Genomic DNA, 18,583 nt, shown 5'->3' on the forward strand with positions numbered 1-18,583 from the left:
TACTTGTTTATTCAAACAAGGGAAGTTAAATAGATATTTGTGGTCAGTCCATATTTGCTGTAGCCATGCTCTGTTCTGTGGATGCTGGTGTGATTTCTCAACAACATCATTTTCCATTTTATTGGCTCAGTAAACTGTCCAAAGGTTCCAAAAGGAGAAATGTAAGCTAACGCTGAATAATAAATGAATGCTAAGCTAATCCTAGGACATCTAACGATAAAATATCAACCTTTAAAGATTCACTTGTAATTGGATTAATGAACTACATATACATAGGGATGCATTTCGAATGTTCTCAAACTCAATAATATGTATAGTATTTCATCACGTTCATGAGTTAGTTTAAGGGTCTTGTCATGGATATGTAATGGTAAGTGATGTCCAAAAGGTAAGTAAGCGATTATTATGACACAGAGCAGCCTGTGAACTGTACCATTCCCGAATATATCCTACTTAAGGTAGCCTCAAGCTTAATGCAAACTTTAACTGTAATAATGAAATAACTAACATCTGTAAATTAAATTGTATCCAAGCCTCTAGACTTTTGCATCTTTCATTTAGATTTAGCTCAGCTGACGTGAGCCTGTGGCCTTCTGGTCAAAAGGACAGTTTTGATTCTTAGGTCAATGTTACATGACTACTTACACTGTTTGGGTTGGCCAATGTAGCTATAGCACAACCTGTAACTCCTCTGATCACAAGCCAAAAGTTACATAATAGGCATGGAATGGGAAAAGATGCACAGTATGCTGTGACAGACATTTAGGTGGACTGAACTACATTTCAAATCTGTTTTGTGTTTAAATAAATAAAGTCTGGTTCTTCGAAAAACTCATTGACCTATGGTTTAACAAAATATGAAAACTTGACTGACTATAATTAGAATGGCATAATCTTCAAATTATTTCAGTGACATAAAACCTCAGTGAGGACTTCAAGTTTAACTTACCTTCAGCTATACTTTCCACCAGGAGGCAGCTTCCAAAAGGAATGATGACAAACCTTGTGCCTTGAAAGAGCATCTCACTTTCTGGGCCCATAACGTTTATTTGTGTAAGTTAATGATTCGTTCATATTTCTACAAATATTTGAAGCATATAACAAAGTCAATTCATACCCCATTTCTCCTAAAATGTGATGCAACTCTTAATCTTTCTCTGAAACTGCTTTTGAGAACATTTTTGCCTTATGGCCAAGTTTTTTGCAGTATATGTGGTCAGTCCGTCAGCAGTCATTTGGTCCAATAAAGACTGCTTTTTCTCTCTCTTTCTCTCCTCCGAGTAAAACCACAATCCCTCTCGGAGTCAGTTGTCTGCTTGTGTAATGGAAAAGGAGTATTTCTTGCTAAATCTTGCTAATTCCTTTTCCATCCATGGTGGGGCACAAGGCAGTGGTTGCAGCTCTTTGGGAGGCTTTCCCGTCTCATCATGTCCTACACTTTTCATCATTGCCCAGTTTATTTTGCTTTGAGTTAAGGCTCAAGTTGGTTGTTACCAGCCTTTTTATTTTTCATACTGTAAGACACATTCTGTGGGATATACACAACTCGAAAATGCATTACCCTTGTCCTGAATTGACCAATGAGTCAGTTAATCCCCCAACACAAACATGGGCACTGCAAAATTAGATCGAGGGAAAAGAGAGACGAATTGTAAATAATAAGGTATACATTTTTTTTAAAGGCCTACTTCACCAGTGGGAATATGAAGGTGTATGAACTCTAAGATCCTATGTAGTATAAATGTGCAAAAATACAGTTTGTCCAGTTGTGATGTCACAACTGGGCAAACTGTAGGGTTAGACAGTGAGAGCATAAAACACTATTTCTGCCTTTTCTCAGGCTAGGATGAACCGATTTCTAAAATGTTTGCACATTTATACTACATAGGATCTCAGAGTTCAATAAACCTTCATATTCCCACTGGTGAAGTAGGCCTTTAAGTAGGAGCAATGTTTACCATGTTCACCATCTTAGTTAACTGTGTTAGCATACTAACATAACATTTGCTATTTAGCAATACACACACACACACACACACACACACGCACGCACACACACACACACACACACACACACACACACACACACACACACACACACACACACAATAATACAACACATCAATACAGACAAGTCTGATGAGAATATCATGTTTTATTGGTATTTCTAAATATACTACACATTTAGCTAAAAGTTATCACAATTCATCCTGAGGGGAACTTGAATGTCTGAAACAAATGTAATGGCATTCCATCCAATAGTTGTGGGGACATTTCATTAAGAAACAAAAATATCAACCTAATGGTGGTGCTAGCAGTAGTCAGACGTTTAGCAAAGACATTAGTCATAATCGTCAGCGATGAATCAAAGCTTTGACCTGCTGATGGTTTTTCAGAAGAGTCTCGGATATCACAAGGGTCTTGAGGCTTTATCCTTGGATTTCTTTACAAAATTTCCTAGCGATCCATCAAATAGTTGTTCAGATATTCTGGTCTTGACCAAAGTGGTGGACAGAGCAAAGGTCAGACAGACTTCGCTAACCCTAGAACCGTGCCACTACAAAAGCAATTTCCACTTCTTCACAACCAATTTGCTGACGAAGGACAGGCAATCAGACTAGGCGGTTGTTACTTATTGTCCACTGAGAAAAGGAAAGGCTTTCCTGGCATGACGGTGCCCGAGAGGCAGCTGAAAGAGAATCCTCGAAGAATGAGGGGTATGCTCTGAGAGAATTAACCCCTAAGATTGGCACCAAGCCCCTTCTCTCCCCCCTCCTGTTTACTTGATTATAGAGGACAGGGAGCACATAACGTTGGGCTGAGTTACACATTCTGAAAGAGGGAGATCTATGAAGCACTGCCTGGTGGTCGCCGACGTTATCTGAGAGCATTATGGGTGGTACACAGTAAGGTGACACTGGTACTTTCTCTCACTTCAGACCAGATGCCCCATATTTTGACATGTTGTCACCAGGGGTCCCAGAAGGATTGCTAGTCTTTCCCGGCCGGCTACACCTCTAAACTCCTATTGGCTGCTGCTGAAGGAGTGGGTGTGATTCCCGTATGTTGAGCCACTCACTTGTCAGTCTTGTTGGACAGGAGGCATGTTCACCAGCCCCTCCCTGCTCCGTGCTGTCTTTCATACACAAGCAAACCCAGTTTCTGTTATGGCAGGGGCAGCACATTGGCATTCACCAAACAGCCGCGGCATGCCCCTCTCCCTAAAGGCACCTCCCCTCCTTCTCAGGAGACAGACAGGCAGCCTGAACTGAGCTGAGCTGAGAGCAGACTGTAGTGGACTGTCTGACATATACGCCCTCACATCAGCATCAAGATAAAGTGGAGGAAACTGTTGAACACATGTCACAAGGTAAGCTCTTTTTTAATATTCCTCTCGTATCTCCTATAGCCACCGGAGGACTGTTGGATTGGATAGTTAATCAAAGCCGATATGTTGAATGATGACCTTGAAAGTCTTCGATTCCTGGACTGGCTGATCTAAATTCAGGGTCAAGAAAGCTTTTGACTCTAAAGTGATTTAACAAATTGTGTAGAGTGGAACCAGAGTGGACTGTGCTGAATATTAATCGCCACTTTCAGGAGAATAACTTTGCTTTTTAAAGATTGGATTTTGAATTACATTTACATTTTATGTCATCAAAATGTACACACACAGAAGCGCACTCGAACCAACACAAACACACAACTCCACGTGAGCGCACACAAGGCAGCCGACGTTCTATTTTAACCGTGCCATGTTAACATACCACAGCTTTCCTTCGTGCGTGAAGCCCCTGGCAGCTGTTTTATCCCCTTAGCTTTTGGCTTCCACAGGCCACACAATGAGGCTTAGATGGCACAATGCAACTCTGACCCTGTTGCTGTTGGACTGCGACCGGGACAACTCCAGTGCTCCAAAATGCCAAGACGAAAACATAAAGACTGAAAAAGAGATCACAGGATTTAAGGGATTTCTAGGGAGTCTTTATGGAGACAGTTAGTGACAAATGTGGGTTTGTCAGAAAAAAGATGAAGGGAAGGATAAAGAAGGAGGGGAAAGGGAGCTCAAGTCCAGACGGTTGGCTTTGGTTTCTAAGTCAACTCTGAACAGAAGATGAGGTTTAGAGTTATGGAAAAAACTGCGGTGAGTACAGCCAAAAAGTGGAATGGAGGAAGGATTTTTCCGGGAACAGAACATAGACAGGGAAAACATGTTTATATATACATAATGTAATGGCAGATGGAAAGGTGCTGAGAAAGAAAGAAAGAGGGAGAGAGAAAACTAGAAGTCAGACATCCACACATTGTACTGATGTCAAAAAGTGATTCTGTCATATCAAGTGGTACAAGTGGGTGGGACTGAGTCCAGGACAATGCTACAAAGTATCAAAATCGACAGCTCTGAAAGTTTACCCGAAGTGAACCAATGAAAAAAAAAAGATAAAAGAAGGTATGTGTTAGTTGTAAAAGAACACTGTAATGACTCTGAGGATACAGCCTATATGGTGAGCACAGCACTGCTTTGAACTAAATGCTACCATGAGCATAATAGGCTAAAGGCTCACAGTGACAATGCTGTTTATTATTATTTTATTTTATTTTGTCAACATCCTAATGTGCACTAATTAGCACAAAGTTTAGCTCAGGCTAATTTGAATTTTACAGAGAACTTGTACATAGGATACATCAAAATGTTGGACACAATTTGAATTTAAAAGGTGGTGATAGCCATTGTAATCCTAAATACTGGGATTCAAATCCGGGAATATCTACTAACCGTCCGGTACCTGTCAATACAGCAATTGCTCTGAACAAAAGTTCATACCCTGAATGTGTACGTAAACAAAGGGAGTCCGAGTGAGCGATAGCTAGCCCAGCAACACTTCTCCAACCCATCAGCTGAAGGCTGTGTTCTTGGCGTTAGTAACAACAATGCTATTGAACAGGTAGTTATGATGACTGCTGATGCTAAGGCAAGATGTGTCTGTGGGCACAGCCTGTGAAGGAGCACGAAGGGAGGGGTGCATTTGTTTTGGTGGTCAGTTCAAATATCAACAAGCTTTCTGTCACATTGCTGAGTATGCCTTTAATGATGGAGCTAGATGGAAAGTCAAGGAATGAATATGGCAATCCATCCAGTATTTCTTGACATTTCATTTAAAACAACGATGGACCAAGTAGTGAAACAACCAACCAACACTGCTATCCTTAACGTTTTTCCATTAGCATGGCTAAAAAATGACTACTGCAACATGTCTCTGCTACCCTCAGTGACCTAACCAAATGTTAACCGCTATCGTCATTTGAACTCTAAATTGATCAATTTGCCGTTATCTAAGGTTCCAGCATTTATCTTTTTTTTCATTGGGAGCCCCCCCTCTTGCTGTGCTTTGAGTTCATATTTAATTTGTGGCTTTGGTTGAAAAATGCTGTGGATAGAGAGGTTGGGATTTTGAGGTTAGTGCTAATACAGGAAATCTAAAAGGTCTGTGTGAAAACAGACACATTTATCCAGAGGAACAGAGCGGCTGTTGTGGGACCAGAAAAATGAGGAGAACTCAAATAAAGGACACTTGAAAACTGACATTTCCTTAACTGAAATAAGACAAGGGCTTAAGCTGGATACAAAGGAATCCTTCATTTTCCTCCAAAATTCATGAAAGAAATATTAAACTCACTCAGATGCTTGACTTTGGTTTGAGTTCAATGTGTTCCGAGGCACTGTAGCATTGCGCCGTGCCGTTTGGCTGGGGCCTGTTTAGGGAAAGTCAAATATTTTACATTTCATTTCTTTGGTTTCCTGTTAGGTGGGCCCGCTGCTCCAAGCATACACAATTAAAACCTGTGCCACGGAAATGTGGATAGAGTTAGGCAATGACTCTTGGGAATTGCCCTAACCGTAACTCTGCTATATTGTTTCCTCTGTGGTAACCTGGTCAGGGAGAAATTCCCAAAGGATGTCTAAATTTATAGTGTGTGTATAAGTAACGTGTGGGCTAAAGCAGTTTGGACTTCACTTTGTTTGTCTGAGAGCACGCAATAAATAGTCTGACAATGTTTATTTCTCTATCTGAATGTGGTATGATGAACCACTTGAATGTGTTATAAGTTGGTATGGAATTGTTTGATATGTTGGGGAATATACTCTTATTCATTTTTTTTCTCAAGAGTTAGATAATAAATAAGATACAACTGTCATGTCCTTATGGTAAGTATGAAGCTACAGCAATGAGAGGGTTGGCTTAGCTTAGCATAAAGACTGCAAACAGGGGGAAACTTCTAGCCTGTCTCTGTCCAAAGGTACACACATCTGCCTACCAGCACTGCTAAGAAGCCTGTTGTAGGCTCCTGGCTATAGTTTTATATTTAGCATTAAGACAAACGTGCCGTCAATCCTCTCAAATAACTCTAAATACATTCTTATTAGATTTTATTGTGTGCAATCACTCATTGTGTATGAGTACTTTTAAGAAGTAGAAATCTTAGCTCAAAATGCCTAAACTAACTCCAGACTATAAAATAATTTGCTGAAAGTGTTTGCATTCTGCTGAACTGCAGCCAGCAGTCCGACACTGATTTAGATGTCTGCAGTAACAGGTGCTTCGCTTTTCAATGCTGATTGAAAGAGTGAGTTGTGAATACAGCCTGTTCGTGCCTTAGAGCCTCCCTAGCTCTAGACGTTTCCTCACAACAGAATGATTGATCTCGTTGCCCTCCCAGTTTGTCTATACCTGGAGGATGTTCAAATGAATGATCTTATATTAGTTGGTAAAATGAAGACACAAGTCTGGGTCTCATGTCTTGACATGTACTTGTAGCTTTACACCCACATGTATAGGCTAAATTTAGACTTGTTGAGTGCTGAAATATTCCTCTCATCATCATGAAACCCTACTGGCATAACAACATACGATTCAATGTATGACACATGTATCCGATTTCTGTAGGGGCAACAGAACATAACATACAGTGAGCGGAAACTCTGCTGTTCTTGAGTTTGAGAGCTTGAAAACTGAAAACTTATTTTAAAGAAAAAAGGTGTTTTTGTTTAAGTTTTTTTTTTAAATGTAAGTTATCATCAAAGTTTAATTTTAGACCGGTAACAAAACTCAGGATTCATTTTAAGAATATTATCTGGAAATCTCACACAATACAGAGTCTTGCGGTAGCATGTCATTTTACCTAAAAATATCTTTTTTAGAAATACCTACTCTTTTCAGGGGGAACATATTGAACATTCTATATATTAAACTCCAACTATCCTCAAACTAGAAGGCCAACATACTAGCAGACATTGTATTCGTAGAGTGCATGCAGAACCTTCATGAGTGCATAAACATTTAAAGCATTGGACCTTGTGTTAATACACAGACATTTCTTAGTGTTTAACGCCTTAGCTTGGGAAATGTTCGCAACCGAATCTGTAATTTGCAGATACGTTGCTGTCTATTGCTTGCCCTCAGAGAGAGTGTGAATGATGGAGTTCAAAATTCCCAGAGGGGCCATTTGGTGGTGTTTGTCTGTTTACTGCATAGCTGACATTGTTTGGGGTTGTGGCTGGGTGGCTGCGGGGCCTGAAGAGGACAGCAAGCTGCCACAGAGGCTGGTGGTCAGGAGAGGGAGAGGGGGGACATGGGCGGAGAGGGAAGAGGTAAGGGTGGAAGGAAGAGACACTGAGAGAATGACGTAATAGAAGCAATGACTACATAGAGTATATAGACTGTTCTCTATCATACAGACAAGAAGGCAGATGGAGAATCAGCAGAATCACAGGGCGTTAAAGCCATGTTCTGTTAAAATCATTTAATGTAAGTGAATCACGAGAGAGGAAAAAGGAACAGCCAGAAACCGTTCAGTAAAAGTAAACCAAGGACCTGAGAAAAAAACGACAGACTTAGTAGGAGGCACAGGGAGAGCAGGGAGGTGTCAGGATTTTAATTCTCAATAATTAATGATGATATATCCCCATCATTAATTCATTTAATCAATATATCTTATATAGCCTAACTAACAATTAACCATTGATAAACATGTGATATAGAAAGTCGTAGAACTCTATACTGCGTTAAAAAGCTCCTTCTGTAAGAACTGAGACATCCCATGACATACTGTTGTACAATTTTTGACTTTCCCAAAGTCTCGAGGCCAACGAGTATCCTTTTCTAACAATGGCCCTCTGTAGGCTCGCTCACACCGGTAGTTTAGCAACAGATAAGACACCTTATTCTATCAAGGACACCAGCACAGAGGCGTTTTTTCTCTCCCATATGGCAGATTCAACAATCCGGAAGACGAAAGAAGAAGGATGATTCAAAATAGACCAATCAAATGCATATCTGTACTTGTTATAATGTGTTGATGAAGAGAGAGACTCTCACTTTTTTGGCTGTTCGCTTGACCTGCATAACTGTAACCTGCTGAACATCATTTTTTCATTAAATACCATAGAACCTTTTTCGTCTGACTCCTCAAGCATTTTTGCATCTTTTTCTTCCTCTTAAGAAACGAACACGTTTAATATTATAGTTTTATTAAATTAAGTGAATCACGAGAGAGGAAAAAGGAACAGCCAGAAACCGTTCAGTAAAAGTAAACCAAGGACCTGAGAAAAAAACGACAGACTTAGTAGGAGGCACAGGGAGAGCAGGGAGGGAGGAAAGTAGTGAGTCACAACAATGGTCGTCTGTATTTGTGTCTGTAGGAGTATAGTTTGCTCCGTTGGCCATAGCTGCTGGGCTAAACAGCTTCAAAGTTATTTTCAGCTCCCGTCCTGGATGGCAAGGCTGTAATCAACTGAACATCAAGCCTGCCACTGATGAATAATAGAAGCCTGATGCATGGAAGAAATGAAGCAGTGAGAATGTGAGAGAAACAGAAGTACTTGGGAAAAGAAGAGAATGAGAGGGAACAAAGTGAGATGGAGAGAGGAAGCCCTTGCACCAGCGTAATTGGCTGTTTGTGTTCTGTGCTTTGCACTTAATGTGGGAGTAAAATAACTATCTCTGTTTAGAGCGATCTTCCATCTGGTCATAAAATGTTTCCCACCAGAAATACCACAGCTAAAATTCAAGTCAATGTCAGTGCCAAAATTCATCTGTATTCCCCCTCAGAAATCATTAATGTGTTCATTATTTTATTAGATAATCTCACAATAACCACTTCTGCCACTTGTAAAAACACTATAATGGGTTTCTCATGCCTTGCCGGCTCACTTCATCGTTCTTTTTGATTGTTTTGTCAGATACCCAGGGTCCAAACAGATAATGTGACAACTTGTTTGGACAACTGAAGACAACAAAACAAAGAATGGAAGGACGAAACGGTAAAAAGAAGTCCCTAACATGACAGAATGTTCCTAAATCAGAGACTTGTTTGTGATAGATACTAAATCACTGTTTTGATGTTTACAGGAAACATCTTGCCTCACAAAACAACAGAGAATGGAATTAAAGGGAAGCCCCCATACTCAGTGGAGACCCCTTATGGCTATCAAATTGACCTGGACTTTCTAAAATATGTAGATGACATCGAGAAAGGCAACACAATCAAAAGAGTCCCCATCCAGCGTCGAAGCAAGGGCCCCCGGGCCAGCACATTACCCAGGCACCTCAACACCTCTGGGTGTGGCTACCGCCCGAGCCCCTGGGGATCTACTGGAGCTCTTGGTCCCAGGTCCCGACTGTCAGATCCCCATCATCATGGCTACTCCTACTGGGCAAATGATCACAGGTCACCACTTTCCCCCACAGGGCTCACATCCCTGGCAGAGATGGAGGCCAGGATCAAGGAGTTTGATGAGCAACCTCTAGGTGAGCACATCCGACCCCATCTCCTCCGTGCCTCCAGTCTGCCACTCACAGTACTGCTTAGACAAGGATCAGAATCCACCGATGACCCCGGAAGCCTCAGAAGTTCGAGGGATCACCTTGGGGAAAATAATTTCTCCTCTGAAGATGTCTTCCGCTCCTCAGACAGCCCTAGACCACAGGACTGTTCAGCACTATTGAGGCGCCTGACAGAGGCCCTTGAACGTGTGGGTGAGCTGGAGATGGAGATGAGGGTGATTCCAGAGCTCAGGGCACAGATCTGCATTATGCAAGAGGAGAAAGAAAGGCTCCGACTGGGTCTGAATCCAAATATCCAACCCCTGTCAATGAATGGAAGTGCACATTCACACACCTCGTCCCATTACGGCACAGCAGACATAAAAAGGCCTCGGCATGAAAGTCACATCATGTTTCCTCAAAATCACAGTGTCGGTAAAGGAAACTCTAATCCAAGTCATGAGTGGAGAAGTAGTTCAGACTTGGACGAGCTGCTGACAGTGACCTCCCTTCAGGCTAAGGTAGCCGTGCTGGAGCAAAAGCTCCACGAGACGAGCCTGGAGCTCCAGAGGGCCTTAGGGCTGCTGAGGGAGCAGCAAGCGGAGAGCAGAAGTAAAGATGAGAAGATTGAGCACCTCAAGAAGAATCCTGGGGTGTGGGTCCGTGCAGAGAGAGTGGTGATAGACCAGTATGGAGATCAGACAACGGTGAGATCCATGGAACCACAAAATGAAGGTTCAAGAGGGTCCAAAACTCTTACCATGAATGGACAAAGAAGTCAACAAAAAGACTCATTGGTCGATACCAGCGGAATCACTTCATTAGCGTCTTTTGAATCTGGAGAGGCTGATGGCTTAGACAACGCGGAGGTTATCCATCACATCAAGAAGATCAAGAGACTCCTGGATCAGCAGTGGGAGTGTTTGTGTGCTAACGGTCAGTCAGGAGAGGAGGGTAAACCTCGGAAGCACCCAGACCCCAAAGTCAACTCTTTGCAGCAGGAGATGATGGGGCTTGTCGACATCCTTTCCTCTTACTACACCCAGCATGGACACAGTGATGGAGAGAAAATTCAACATGGAGGTATTGTATATTGAACTTTCTCTCATAAATAAATCACAACTATTTTGAAGGACTTATTAATGCAGATACTGACTATGGTTGCTCCACGTCTGTATTAATTCCACAAGAACCAACTTAAAGCAAAATAACAAACATAACAACATAACTGAATATCGCAACAGCACATTTGTACTTCAGACTAAATTCTGACTTCCTGTTTTAGGGGTGTCATGTTGAGAGGCAGTGCTATAAGGATAGGATTAAGAATTCATGTTTTATCTGACTGAATAAAACATTACTTTCAGTAGGGAATATCTTAGACGACCAGTCCTATTTAATTGGAGCACATGGTTGACCTTAGTTAGCTCCCATTATTAGTGAACTGCTTTTGAGTTTTCGAGCATTCCCCTTTTTTAAAGCATCAGTAATCCCAGGATGCAAAGCAGAACTAGTAGATATGAATTAGTGAGAAGTGTGTAGCTTATTCAAAACCCTATGGAAAAGAACAAGTGTTTCAAATCTCCAGACATGTTAAAAACTGAACCTAAATAGCAAAACCTTTAAACCTTTAAAACCTTAAAGGAGAAGTAAGTGATATGGAACTTTCTGTCCTCAATGTAAGGCTAAATGTCGTTCCCAAACATTGGTCTCACAGCAAAGAAGTCTTTACTAACTGAAAGTCAGCCAATTTAGACCCACAATTGACCATAGAGATGTCAACTCCCTGCTGTCGTTGACTTGTCTTCTTCATATTTGCATCTTTACAAAATGGGATAAAATGGCTGCGTCCAAAATGAATAAGCCATACATCATGTTAAGTCATGTATTTGATCAGGAGCATGTAATGTTGTTTTTCAGCTGTGTTTTGGTATTTCATCCATTTCTCTCTTGTTTATCTTCTGTGTAGCCTCCAAATCCATCATGAAGACAGACGGATGTGCCCAGACATCAAAGTACCTACATTCAGGGGGTGTAGATGATGGGTTAGTAAATAACTCTCTTTGACTTTAGCAGCCTTTAAGCTGAGAACACACCGGGCGCGTTGGCGCTTTGGGCCAAAGCGACCAACGCGCCCGATCTGGCGCTTGGTCATTTTGTGTCAAAAAGTGGTTCAACGCGTCCCTCCAACGCTTCGCAGCTAGTCTCCCCCCCATATATTCCCCTAATCAACCATGGCTGCGATCAGAACCGACCCGACACAACAGCGATCATGTCCGCACAAAAACAACAACACGGCCAACAATTGTGCCAAAAGACAAATAAACATCAACTGAACGGAACAAATAGCCTTAAAACAGATTCACGCCACTCGGAAATGAACACAAACAGCAAGGCAGCACCATACCAAACACATTTACAGCAGCATTGTGTGCAGGGCAGTAGAAAATAAAGGCAACTAGCCTACATTACCCTACCTGGCTGTGACAGGGGACCGTGGCTGGCGTAGATATAAACACCGCGGTGCTTCGCTGTACTCGTTGTGAAAGTTCCCCGGACTAAGCCGTTATGTTTGGCTTCATTATATGGAGGTGGTGGCCGCACACAACCGGGTGAGTTAACTAATGCTAACCGACCGGCGCTAACTTGGTTTATCGGCTAATGCACAGCCGCACATATTCACTGAATTAACCAGGAAGCCCATTCTCCTGGTTCACTTTCCCCACATCTTGTAACCCCGAGCGGCTTCATACGGCACCAGGCAGCCAGCCGTAAATACATTTCCTACTCGGTGTTTGCCTCTGTGTTGTCACGGTCTCGCACACACAGCGGTGATTATTTGCTCCTCCATTTTGTCTCAGATTTTTCTGTCCTCGGGCTCTCTGCCAGTGACGTCGGGTCAAGCTCACCGCTGATTGGCCAACGCGGCTAAACGTCACGCGCTGGAGCGTTGAAAGTTCAATTTTTTCATCTTTTTTTGACGCTTTGCTGGCGCGTTGACGCTTTGGTAACGCGCCCAAAGCGCCCAAAGCGACGCTTTGCCGCGGCCAACGGATCCTCGCGCCTAAACCAATGGTTCCCTATGCAAAAATAGGATTTTTCAACGCGCCCACCACACCCAACGCGCCCGGTGTGTTCTCACCTTTAGAGTTATGAGTATTGCTTAACCCAGAGCTTTGGTTGACAGGCATACTAACTTGAGGTTATTCAAACTACTGCTGCATGGTTCTGACTGAGAAAAACGTCATCAATTAAGTTGTGAGATGACTGCCACTCCCTCTACAGTTGTCAGTTAAAAGAGAAAAGCAATGGCTGCCATGCCTTCTGAGTATGTGAAAATCAGTTTCCATTATAACAATACAGTATATAGATAGATCTGTTTGGCTGTAACAATGTTACAGACTTATTGTCTATAGTATAAGTCAACAAAGTGAGACTTGTACTCTTCAAAACCGTAGCACTTTCTATTCTATTCTATTTATTTGTTTTGACTTTTTCCTTAGATTTCTAGCTTATATGCTTTAAAAGGATTGGACTCTAAATATTGTTATATGAAATATCCTGGTCCATATCATTTGCATAAGATAATAAATGTCCTCCAAAAATCTTTATCCTTTTCCTACATAAGGCGACCCAGACGTTGTCTGGGAAAATGGTTGATTGGCTTTTGGAGTAAAATGTTTGAAGTATTTAAGCAATGTTTATTAACTTTGTGGCTTGCAAAACTGATCAATAAAACCTCAGTTGCCAACATCTACGAGCATTTGGATGGCAATGAGTTTTAATTTTATTTATTTATTTATTTTAAGTAGAATCAGCCCTTGGGTGATGCGTGCTGCCCAGGAGGATGCAGGCCCAGATAAGAGACCGATGGGAGAAAAGAGGCACACAAGCCCAGACGGACAGATACTACTGGGAGGGGCCGGATCAGGACGGACAGATGGAAGCGTAGTGTCTGTGGAAGCTGTGGCCAAAGAGAGAACGGCCAATATGAAACAACAGCCTCCAGGAGAACAGATGGAGGGCAACTCTGGCTCAGAAACTACCACTGGGGGCAGGTTAGAGGACCGGATCAAAATTTGGAAAATGTAACTGTGATGTTTACTTTCAGGTAATAGCTTTTCACACAACGAGGCAACAATTCTATTCTCTCTTTTTTCTGACTCTTTCTTCTAGGGAAAAAGTGAGTGCAGATTTCATGGCTGCTTGTCAGTTCCTCAAAGACCACATGGACAACATGGATAACCCCAATGATGAAATGGTAAGCAGTATTTAGTCTTTCAATTAAACCTAAATTAATTCATTTATGCAATACTGACACTGCTCACATACTAAATTTTATATTTATATATTATATCTTAAGGTGAATGTGAAAAATCTTTCTACAAAGCTTTATTGGATCGTAAAGCTGCACCTTTTAAAAATCAAAGCGGATAAAATATCTATATGTAATATATAAGGTACCAACTTATACTTATTAGTCAATTCAGTAGTTCCCCTCAGCTCAACAGAGTTTCTAAGCATCTTTCTGCTTCCAGTGTTTATGGCCTGCTACGTTACTGTTTTATTTTAACTTTAACTGCTCTCATCAATTTCCAGCTGCTTTGAGTATGAATTCACTAATAAACATGACCACATGCAACTGGCACAGCAGCAAAACGCAGACAGGCAAAGTTGGAGACCAGCTAACTGAATATAGCGGAGCATTTAGCAGAGAAACTTGCGAAAGAGACCGATATAAACAAAACTATAAGAATATGGGAAATACATTTGTTAGGTTGACAGAAATACGGCGAAAGATAAATATTCCAACATCTAGTTTATAATAATAACAAAGTTAATACCCCTCATATGTTTTCCAGAGGAAGGCCCTGGTTGTGGTGTTCCAGTGCTGGTTTGGTTTAGCAGCAGATGAGTCTTCAGAGGCCAGCAGGTTGGCTCTGTACCTGAGAGAAGTGAAGAAGACCACACCTTCACTGCTGGCCTTCTTGGTCAACCTGGCTGATGACAACGGCAACACAGTGCTGCACTACAGCGTGTCTCACTGCAACTACAGCATCGTCAGCCTCCTCCTGGACACAGGTTTGTGTCACCAGAGTTCATTAACATGTTGGTGTGTAAATACACAAAAAGTTGACTTTTCCTTTCTTTGTTTTACAGGTGTGAGTGATTTGAACCTTCAGAACAACGCGGGCTACACAGCAGTGATGCTGGCCTCGCTAACGGCCCCTGAGGGCCCAGGTGGCATGGAGGTGGTCCGTAAACTAATGGAGCTGGGCAACATCCACATTTGCTCCAGACAGGTAAAACAACCAATGGGAACACAGTTTAAAAGTAACATGGATAATTTTTGCCTTTTTCTTTTCTTATCACACACAATATTTAAGGGCCATCCCACAAATTTTACACATCTGTTTGTCTTAAAGCGGTAAATAAGAAATAACCCTGATGATGTCATCAAGGTTATGTCAAATTGGGCTTAAATGTGAAGTTAGCCATTCTAATCCAAAACCCTTTTTGTCAAAATATCTAACCCCTGTCCGCTACCTGTTGGCTACTGCATGCTGAAAAAAAGTCTGGTGTTTATACACAGCCGAGGCTCTGTAAACAAAGGAAGTCGGAGCAAGCCCGTCAAAACTTCTCCGACCGATCATCTTCAGCAGTGTTTGTGTCGTTAGCAACAACAATGCTATTGGACACGTAGTTAGTGAAGACTGCTGTTGCCAGGCACTAGCTTGCTGGAGTGTCCTTTTGAAGACTCATTATGGCAAGACACAGAACCTCAAAAGGTGACATGTTACTTTCATATACAAACAGTATATAAATAATGTGCAGAGGGATAAATAAAGTGTTTTTTAAATACATTTCTAAATGTTTCTTACCTGTCTCTGTCCTACCATATACTGTCTGTCCCTCTTCACAGACGGGCCAAACTGCTCTGCATTTGGCAGTGAGGCACGGGCGTGTGGTGATGGTTCGCCTGCTGCTGAGCCACGGAGCAGACGCTAACATCCAGGACAACCAGGGAACCACGGCGCTGATGTTTGCATCTGAGAGGGGCCACACGCACATCGCAAGGCTGCTGCTGGAGAGGAGCCAGTGTGACCTCACACTGACTGACAAGGTGAAACTATAGAAACCAATCCCACTATCAATTGACTTACATGATTATACTAGTTCATTTGACCCTAACTCGGTTTCTCTCTCTGTAATCCTGTTACATTATGAACAAAACCGCCATATCTACTTTTCTATTGACATAAATGAGCACAAAAAAAGGAGCTTAGGTCTATGAAAGCTGTGCAATGTTATGACTGACAGTGGACGTGGGTGGACTGACAGTGTGAACGCAGCTGAAGCTTTCCCAGAATTAATCAGGGCTACAGTAAACGTAATCTCCATGGGCTCAGATGAGCTAATCCGCTAACAGTACCTTATCTGCCACTTTGAAGCAAGCAGAGGCAGAGGAGACGATGCAAATGTATCTTCTACTTTTGACACAGTCTGCCTTTAAAGTAGTAACACCACCCAAAGGCGTCCTATCTTGACTATACTATACAGATGTTTTACCTTGCCACAAATTTGAGTAGGCCTAATTAAAATCTGACAAAATATCATTTGAACTATTTCATACTAAGAACAGAAAATACAACATTGCACATACAGTAGTTTTGATATCTTATCTGTCTTCTGGTATCTTAACTTCTGCTACTTCAAACAACTTACATAATGAAAGTCTACCATTATAGGGCTTAAAATTAGGCTTTCTGGTGGCCGCCAATAGAAAAAAAAGAAGCTCGGCTGTCGGCTGCTACAAGTGTAGTAAACAGTCGTATTTTTGTCATTACAGAGAAACAGCACATCATAAATGGTTATGGTACAAATATACGTTTTTGGGGAAATCTTGGGAGTCACAATCGATTGTGGGATGAGTAGTTCCTTTGCTTCCACAAAAAAATTATGTAGGCTACACAGTACCCTTGCCTTTATCTCTGTTTCACAAAAAAGGAATTAGCGGCAAATAAATGTTTCATTGTCATGAGTATTAGGGTAGCTGGTTGACTTGGTTCCGTGGTTAAAATGTTTGATATAACAAATTATTAAAATGTCAATGGAGGTTTTGAATCGGCAAAATTTACTTCCGGAACGTGAGCCGCTAAAAAAGCGGGCGTCACAGTTGAGCCCTATGCTAGCCATTCTGTACTTCTAGCATGACAATGCTAATATGCTTATATGTGTAGCAAGTTCAATGTTACAACAACCATGCTAGCATTTGCATGATATAGTTGAGGCTGATGGGAATGTCATTGGTTTTGTAGATAAATGGCCATATGCCAAAGTTTTGCATACATTTGAAATTGTGACCTGATGATGGCACTAGATGAAAAGTCAAGAGTCAAGTCGCTAAAAGTTATGACTATTCATCTTGTAGGGAACATGAATGTCTGAGTCGAATTTCACGGCAATCCAATCTGACAGTTGTTGATATTTTCGTTGGGTCTGAACGGGCGGGGTGACCTACCAACTATGAGACTGACCAATAGTAGCATCCCATTGAGCTGAAAGCACAGCTAAAAATAGGTGTTATGAAGTATACACGTCTTATGTGTCTAACTTAATATGGGCCCAGAATTTAAGATTTGTACCTCCATCCCAATTTTCTGTGTTTGTTTTCTTGTTGTCCCACAGGGTGGTCGAACTGCACTCTCTATCGCCATTCAAGATTCCCACACTGATACAGCTGCCCTCCTACAGGCCCATGCTAAAGCTCGAGCTTTGCAGTAATGGAAAACTGGAAAATAATCTGCAGACATACAATCCTCTCACATGTGCCCTTCTGTGTCTGGGACACTTCAGACGCTATGTGCTCAAGCTGAGCTGTTGTTGTTATGATATCGTTTCTGTTTTCTGGGATGGCAAGACTTTATCAGTGAGTGAGGTAAAGCCTGTAACCTGTGTTCCGATTGATGATGCCCTAAACAGTAAATGTGCTGTGTTTTCTATACTGTTGATGTTCATAGTTATGTCTGCTCTTTGCACATCCAATAGCAGCTTAGCTTTGCAAACTATGCAATGAAAAAAATTATATTTATTACAATTTATGGTTTGGTGTATTAGTAAGATAGATATGTTGCGGTAATCAAAAGATCTGTGTTTATCACAGAAGTGTCACTATCACAAGTGCTTTTGTGTTTTTAGAGGTAAAATAAAGATAGCTTTTATCGTTCTTGCAGCAGCCGAGCACTTTTTTAAATACAAAATATAAAGTATGTAAAATATACAAAGAATTGCAAAATACTTGTCCCATGCTGCATGCCAAGTCCAAGATAGAAAGATCTTTGGTGTCTATAGTAATAGCTATACTCGATGTATAAACTGTCTATTTTTAATAAAATGACTTGTGTTATTTTGTCGTTTAAAAGGAGCAAAAAAGCTTTTTCCTAAATACAATTGTTGAGCTGTCAGGCTGCATAAAAAAAAAGCCATACCCAGGCTTTGTTGCTGTGGTGACAAACCTGACCAGCAGGTGGCATATCTCATCCATCCCTACTGCCGACTAAACCAAACACAATAGCACATATAGAGAAGCTACAATAAAAAAAGAACCTGAAATTGTCAAATGAGCATAACCAAGGGATTAGATCTAATCCCTTTCAAGTGTGACATACAATTAGAAACCTGAAACCCACCAAATTGTTCTAATTCCACCATGAGAGTGGACACAATGTGATTCACCTGCAAGCCAACATGCATCTGGA

At 41.5% G+C, this 18,583-nt stretch overlaps 1 protein-coding gene across 2 annotated transcripts; it reads left to right on the top strand.

The window, feature by feature from the left end:
- The first annotated feature begins 3,226 nt into the window (after nt 1-3,226).
- Nucleotides 3,227-18,160, top strand: LOC307255034 (KN motif and ankyrin repeat domain-containing protein 4-like). Of its 2 annotated transcripts, none has more exons than XM_080033633.1 (10): nt 3,227-3,370; nt 9,242-9,322; nt 9,411-10,907; nt 11,794-11,869; nt 13,634-13,882; nt 14,001-14,085; nt 14,687-14,906; nt 14,985-15,127; nt 15,748-15,948; nt 17,514-18,160. In XM_080033633.1, the coding sequence occupies exons 2-10, from the start codon at nt 9,307-9,309 to the stop codon at nt 17,607-17,609; spliced, it is 2,583 nt and encodes an 860-aa protein (XP_079889759.1). In that variant the 5' UTR covers nt 3,227-3,370; nt 9,242-9,306; the 3' UTR covers nt 17,610-18,160. The 2 variants fall into 2 exon arrangements, with proteins under 2 accessions (XP_079889759.1, XP_079889760.1); XM_080033634.1 differs by having other exon boundaries at nt 13,637-13,882.
- The last annotated feature ends 423 nt before the right edge of the window (nt 18,161-18,583 follow it).

The sequence above is a fragment of the Ammodytes marinus genome (assembly GCF_949987685.1).
Source record: "Ammodytes marinus genome assembly, chromosome: 9".
Taxonomy (NCBI): Eukaryota; Metazoa; Chordata; class Actinopteri; order Uranoscopiformes; family Ammodytidae; genus Ammodytes; species Ammodytes marinus.

Bases quoted from the DNA above. Each gene is read 5' to 3' on its own strand.
- LOC307255034 (XM_080033633.1), top strand. The intron at 14,907-14,984 runs GTTTGTGTCACC...TTTGTTTTACAG, and splicing joins CAGCCTCCTCCTGGACACAG to GTGTGAGTGATTTGAACCTT. The intron at 15,949-17,513 runs GTGAAACTATAG...GTTGTCCCACAG, and splicing joins ACCTCACACTGACTGACAAG to GGTGGTCGAACTGCACTCTC.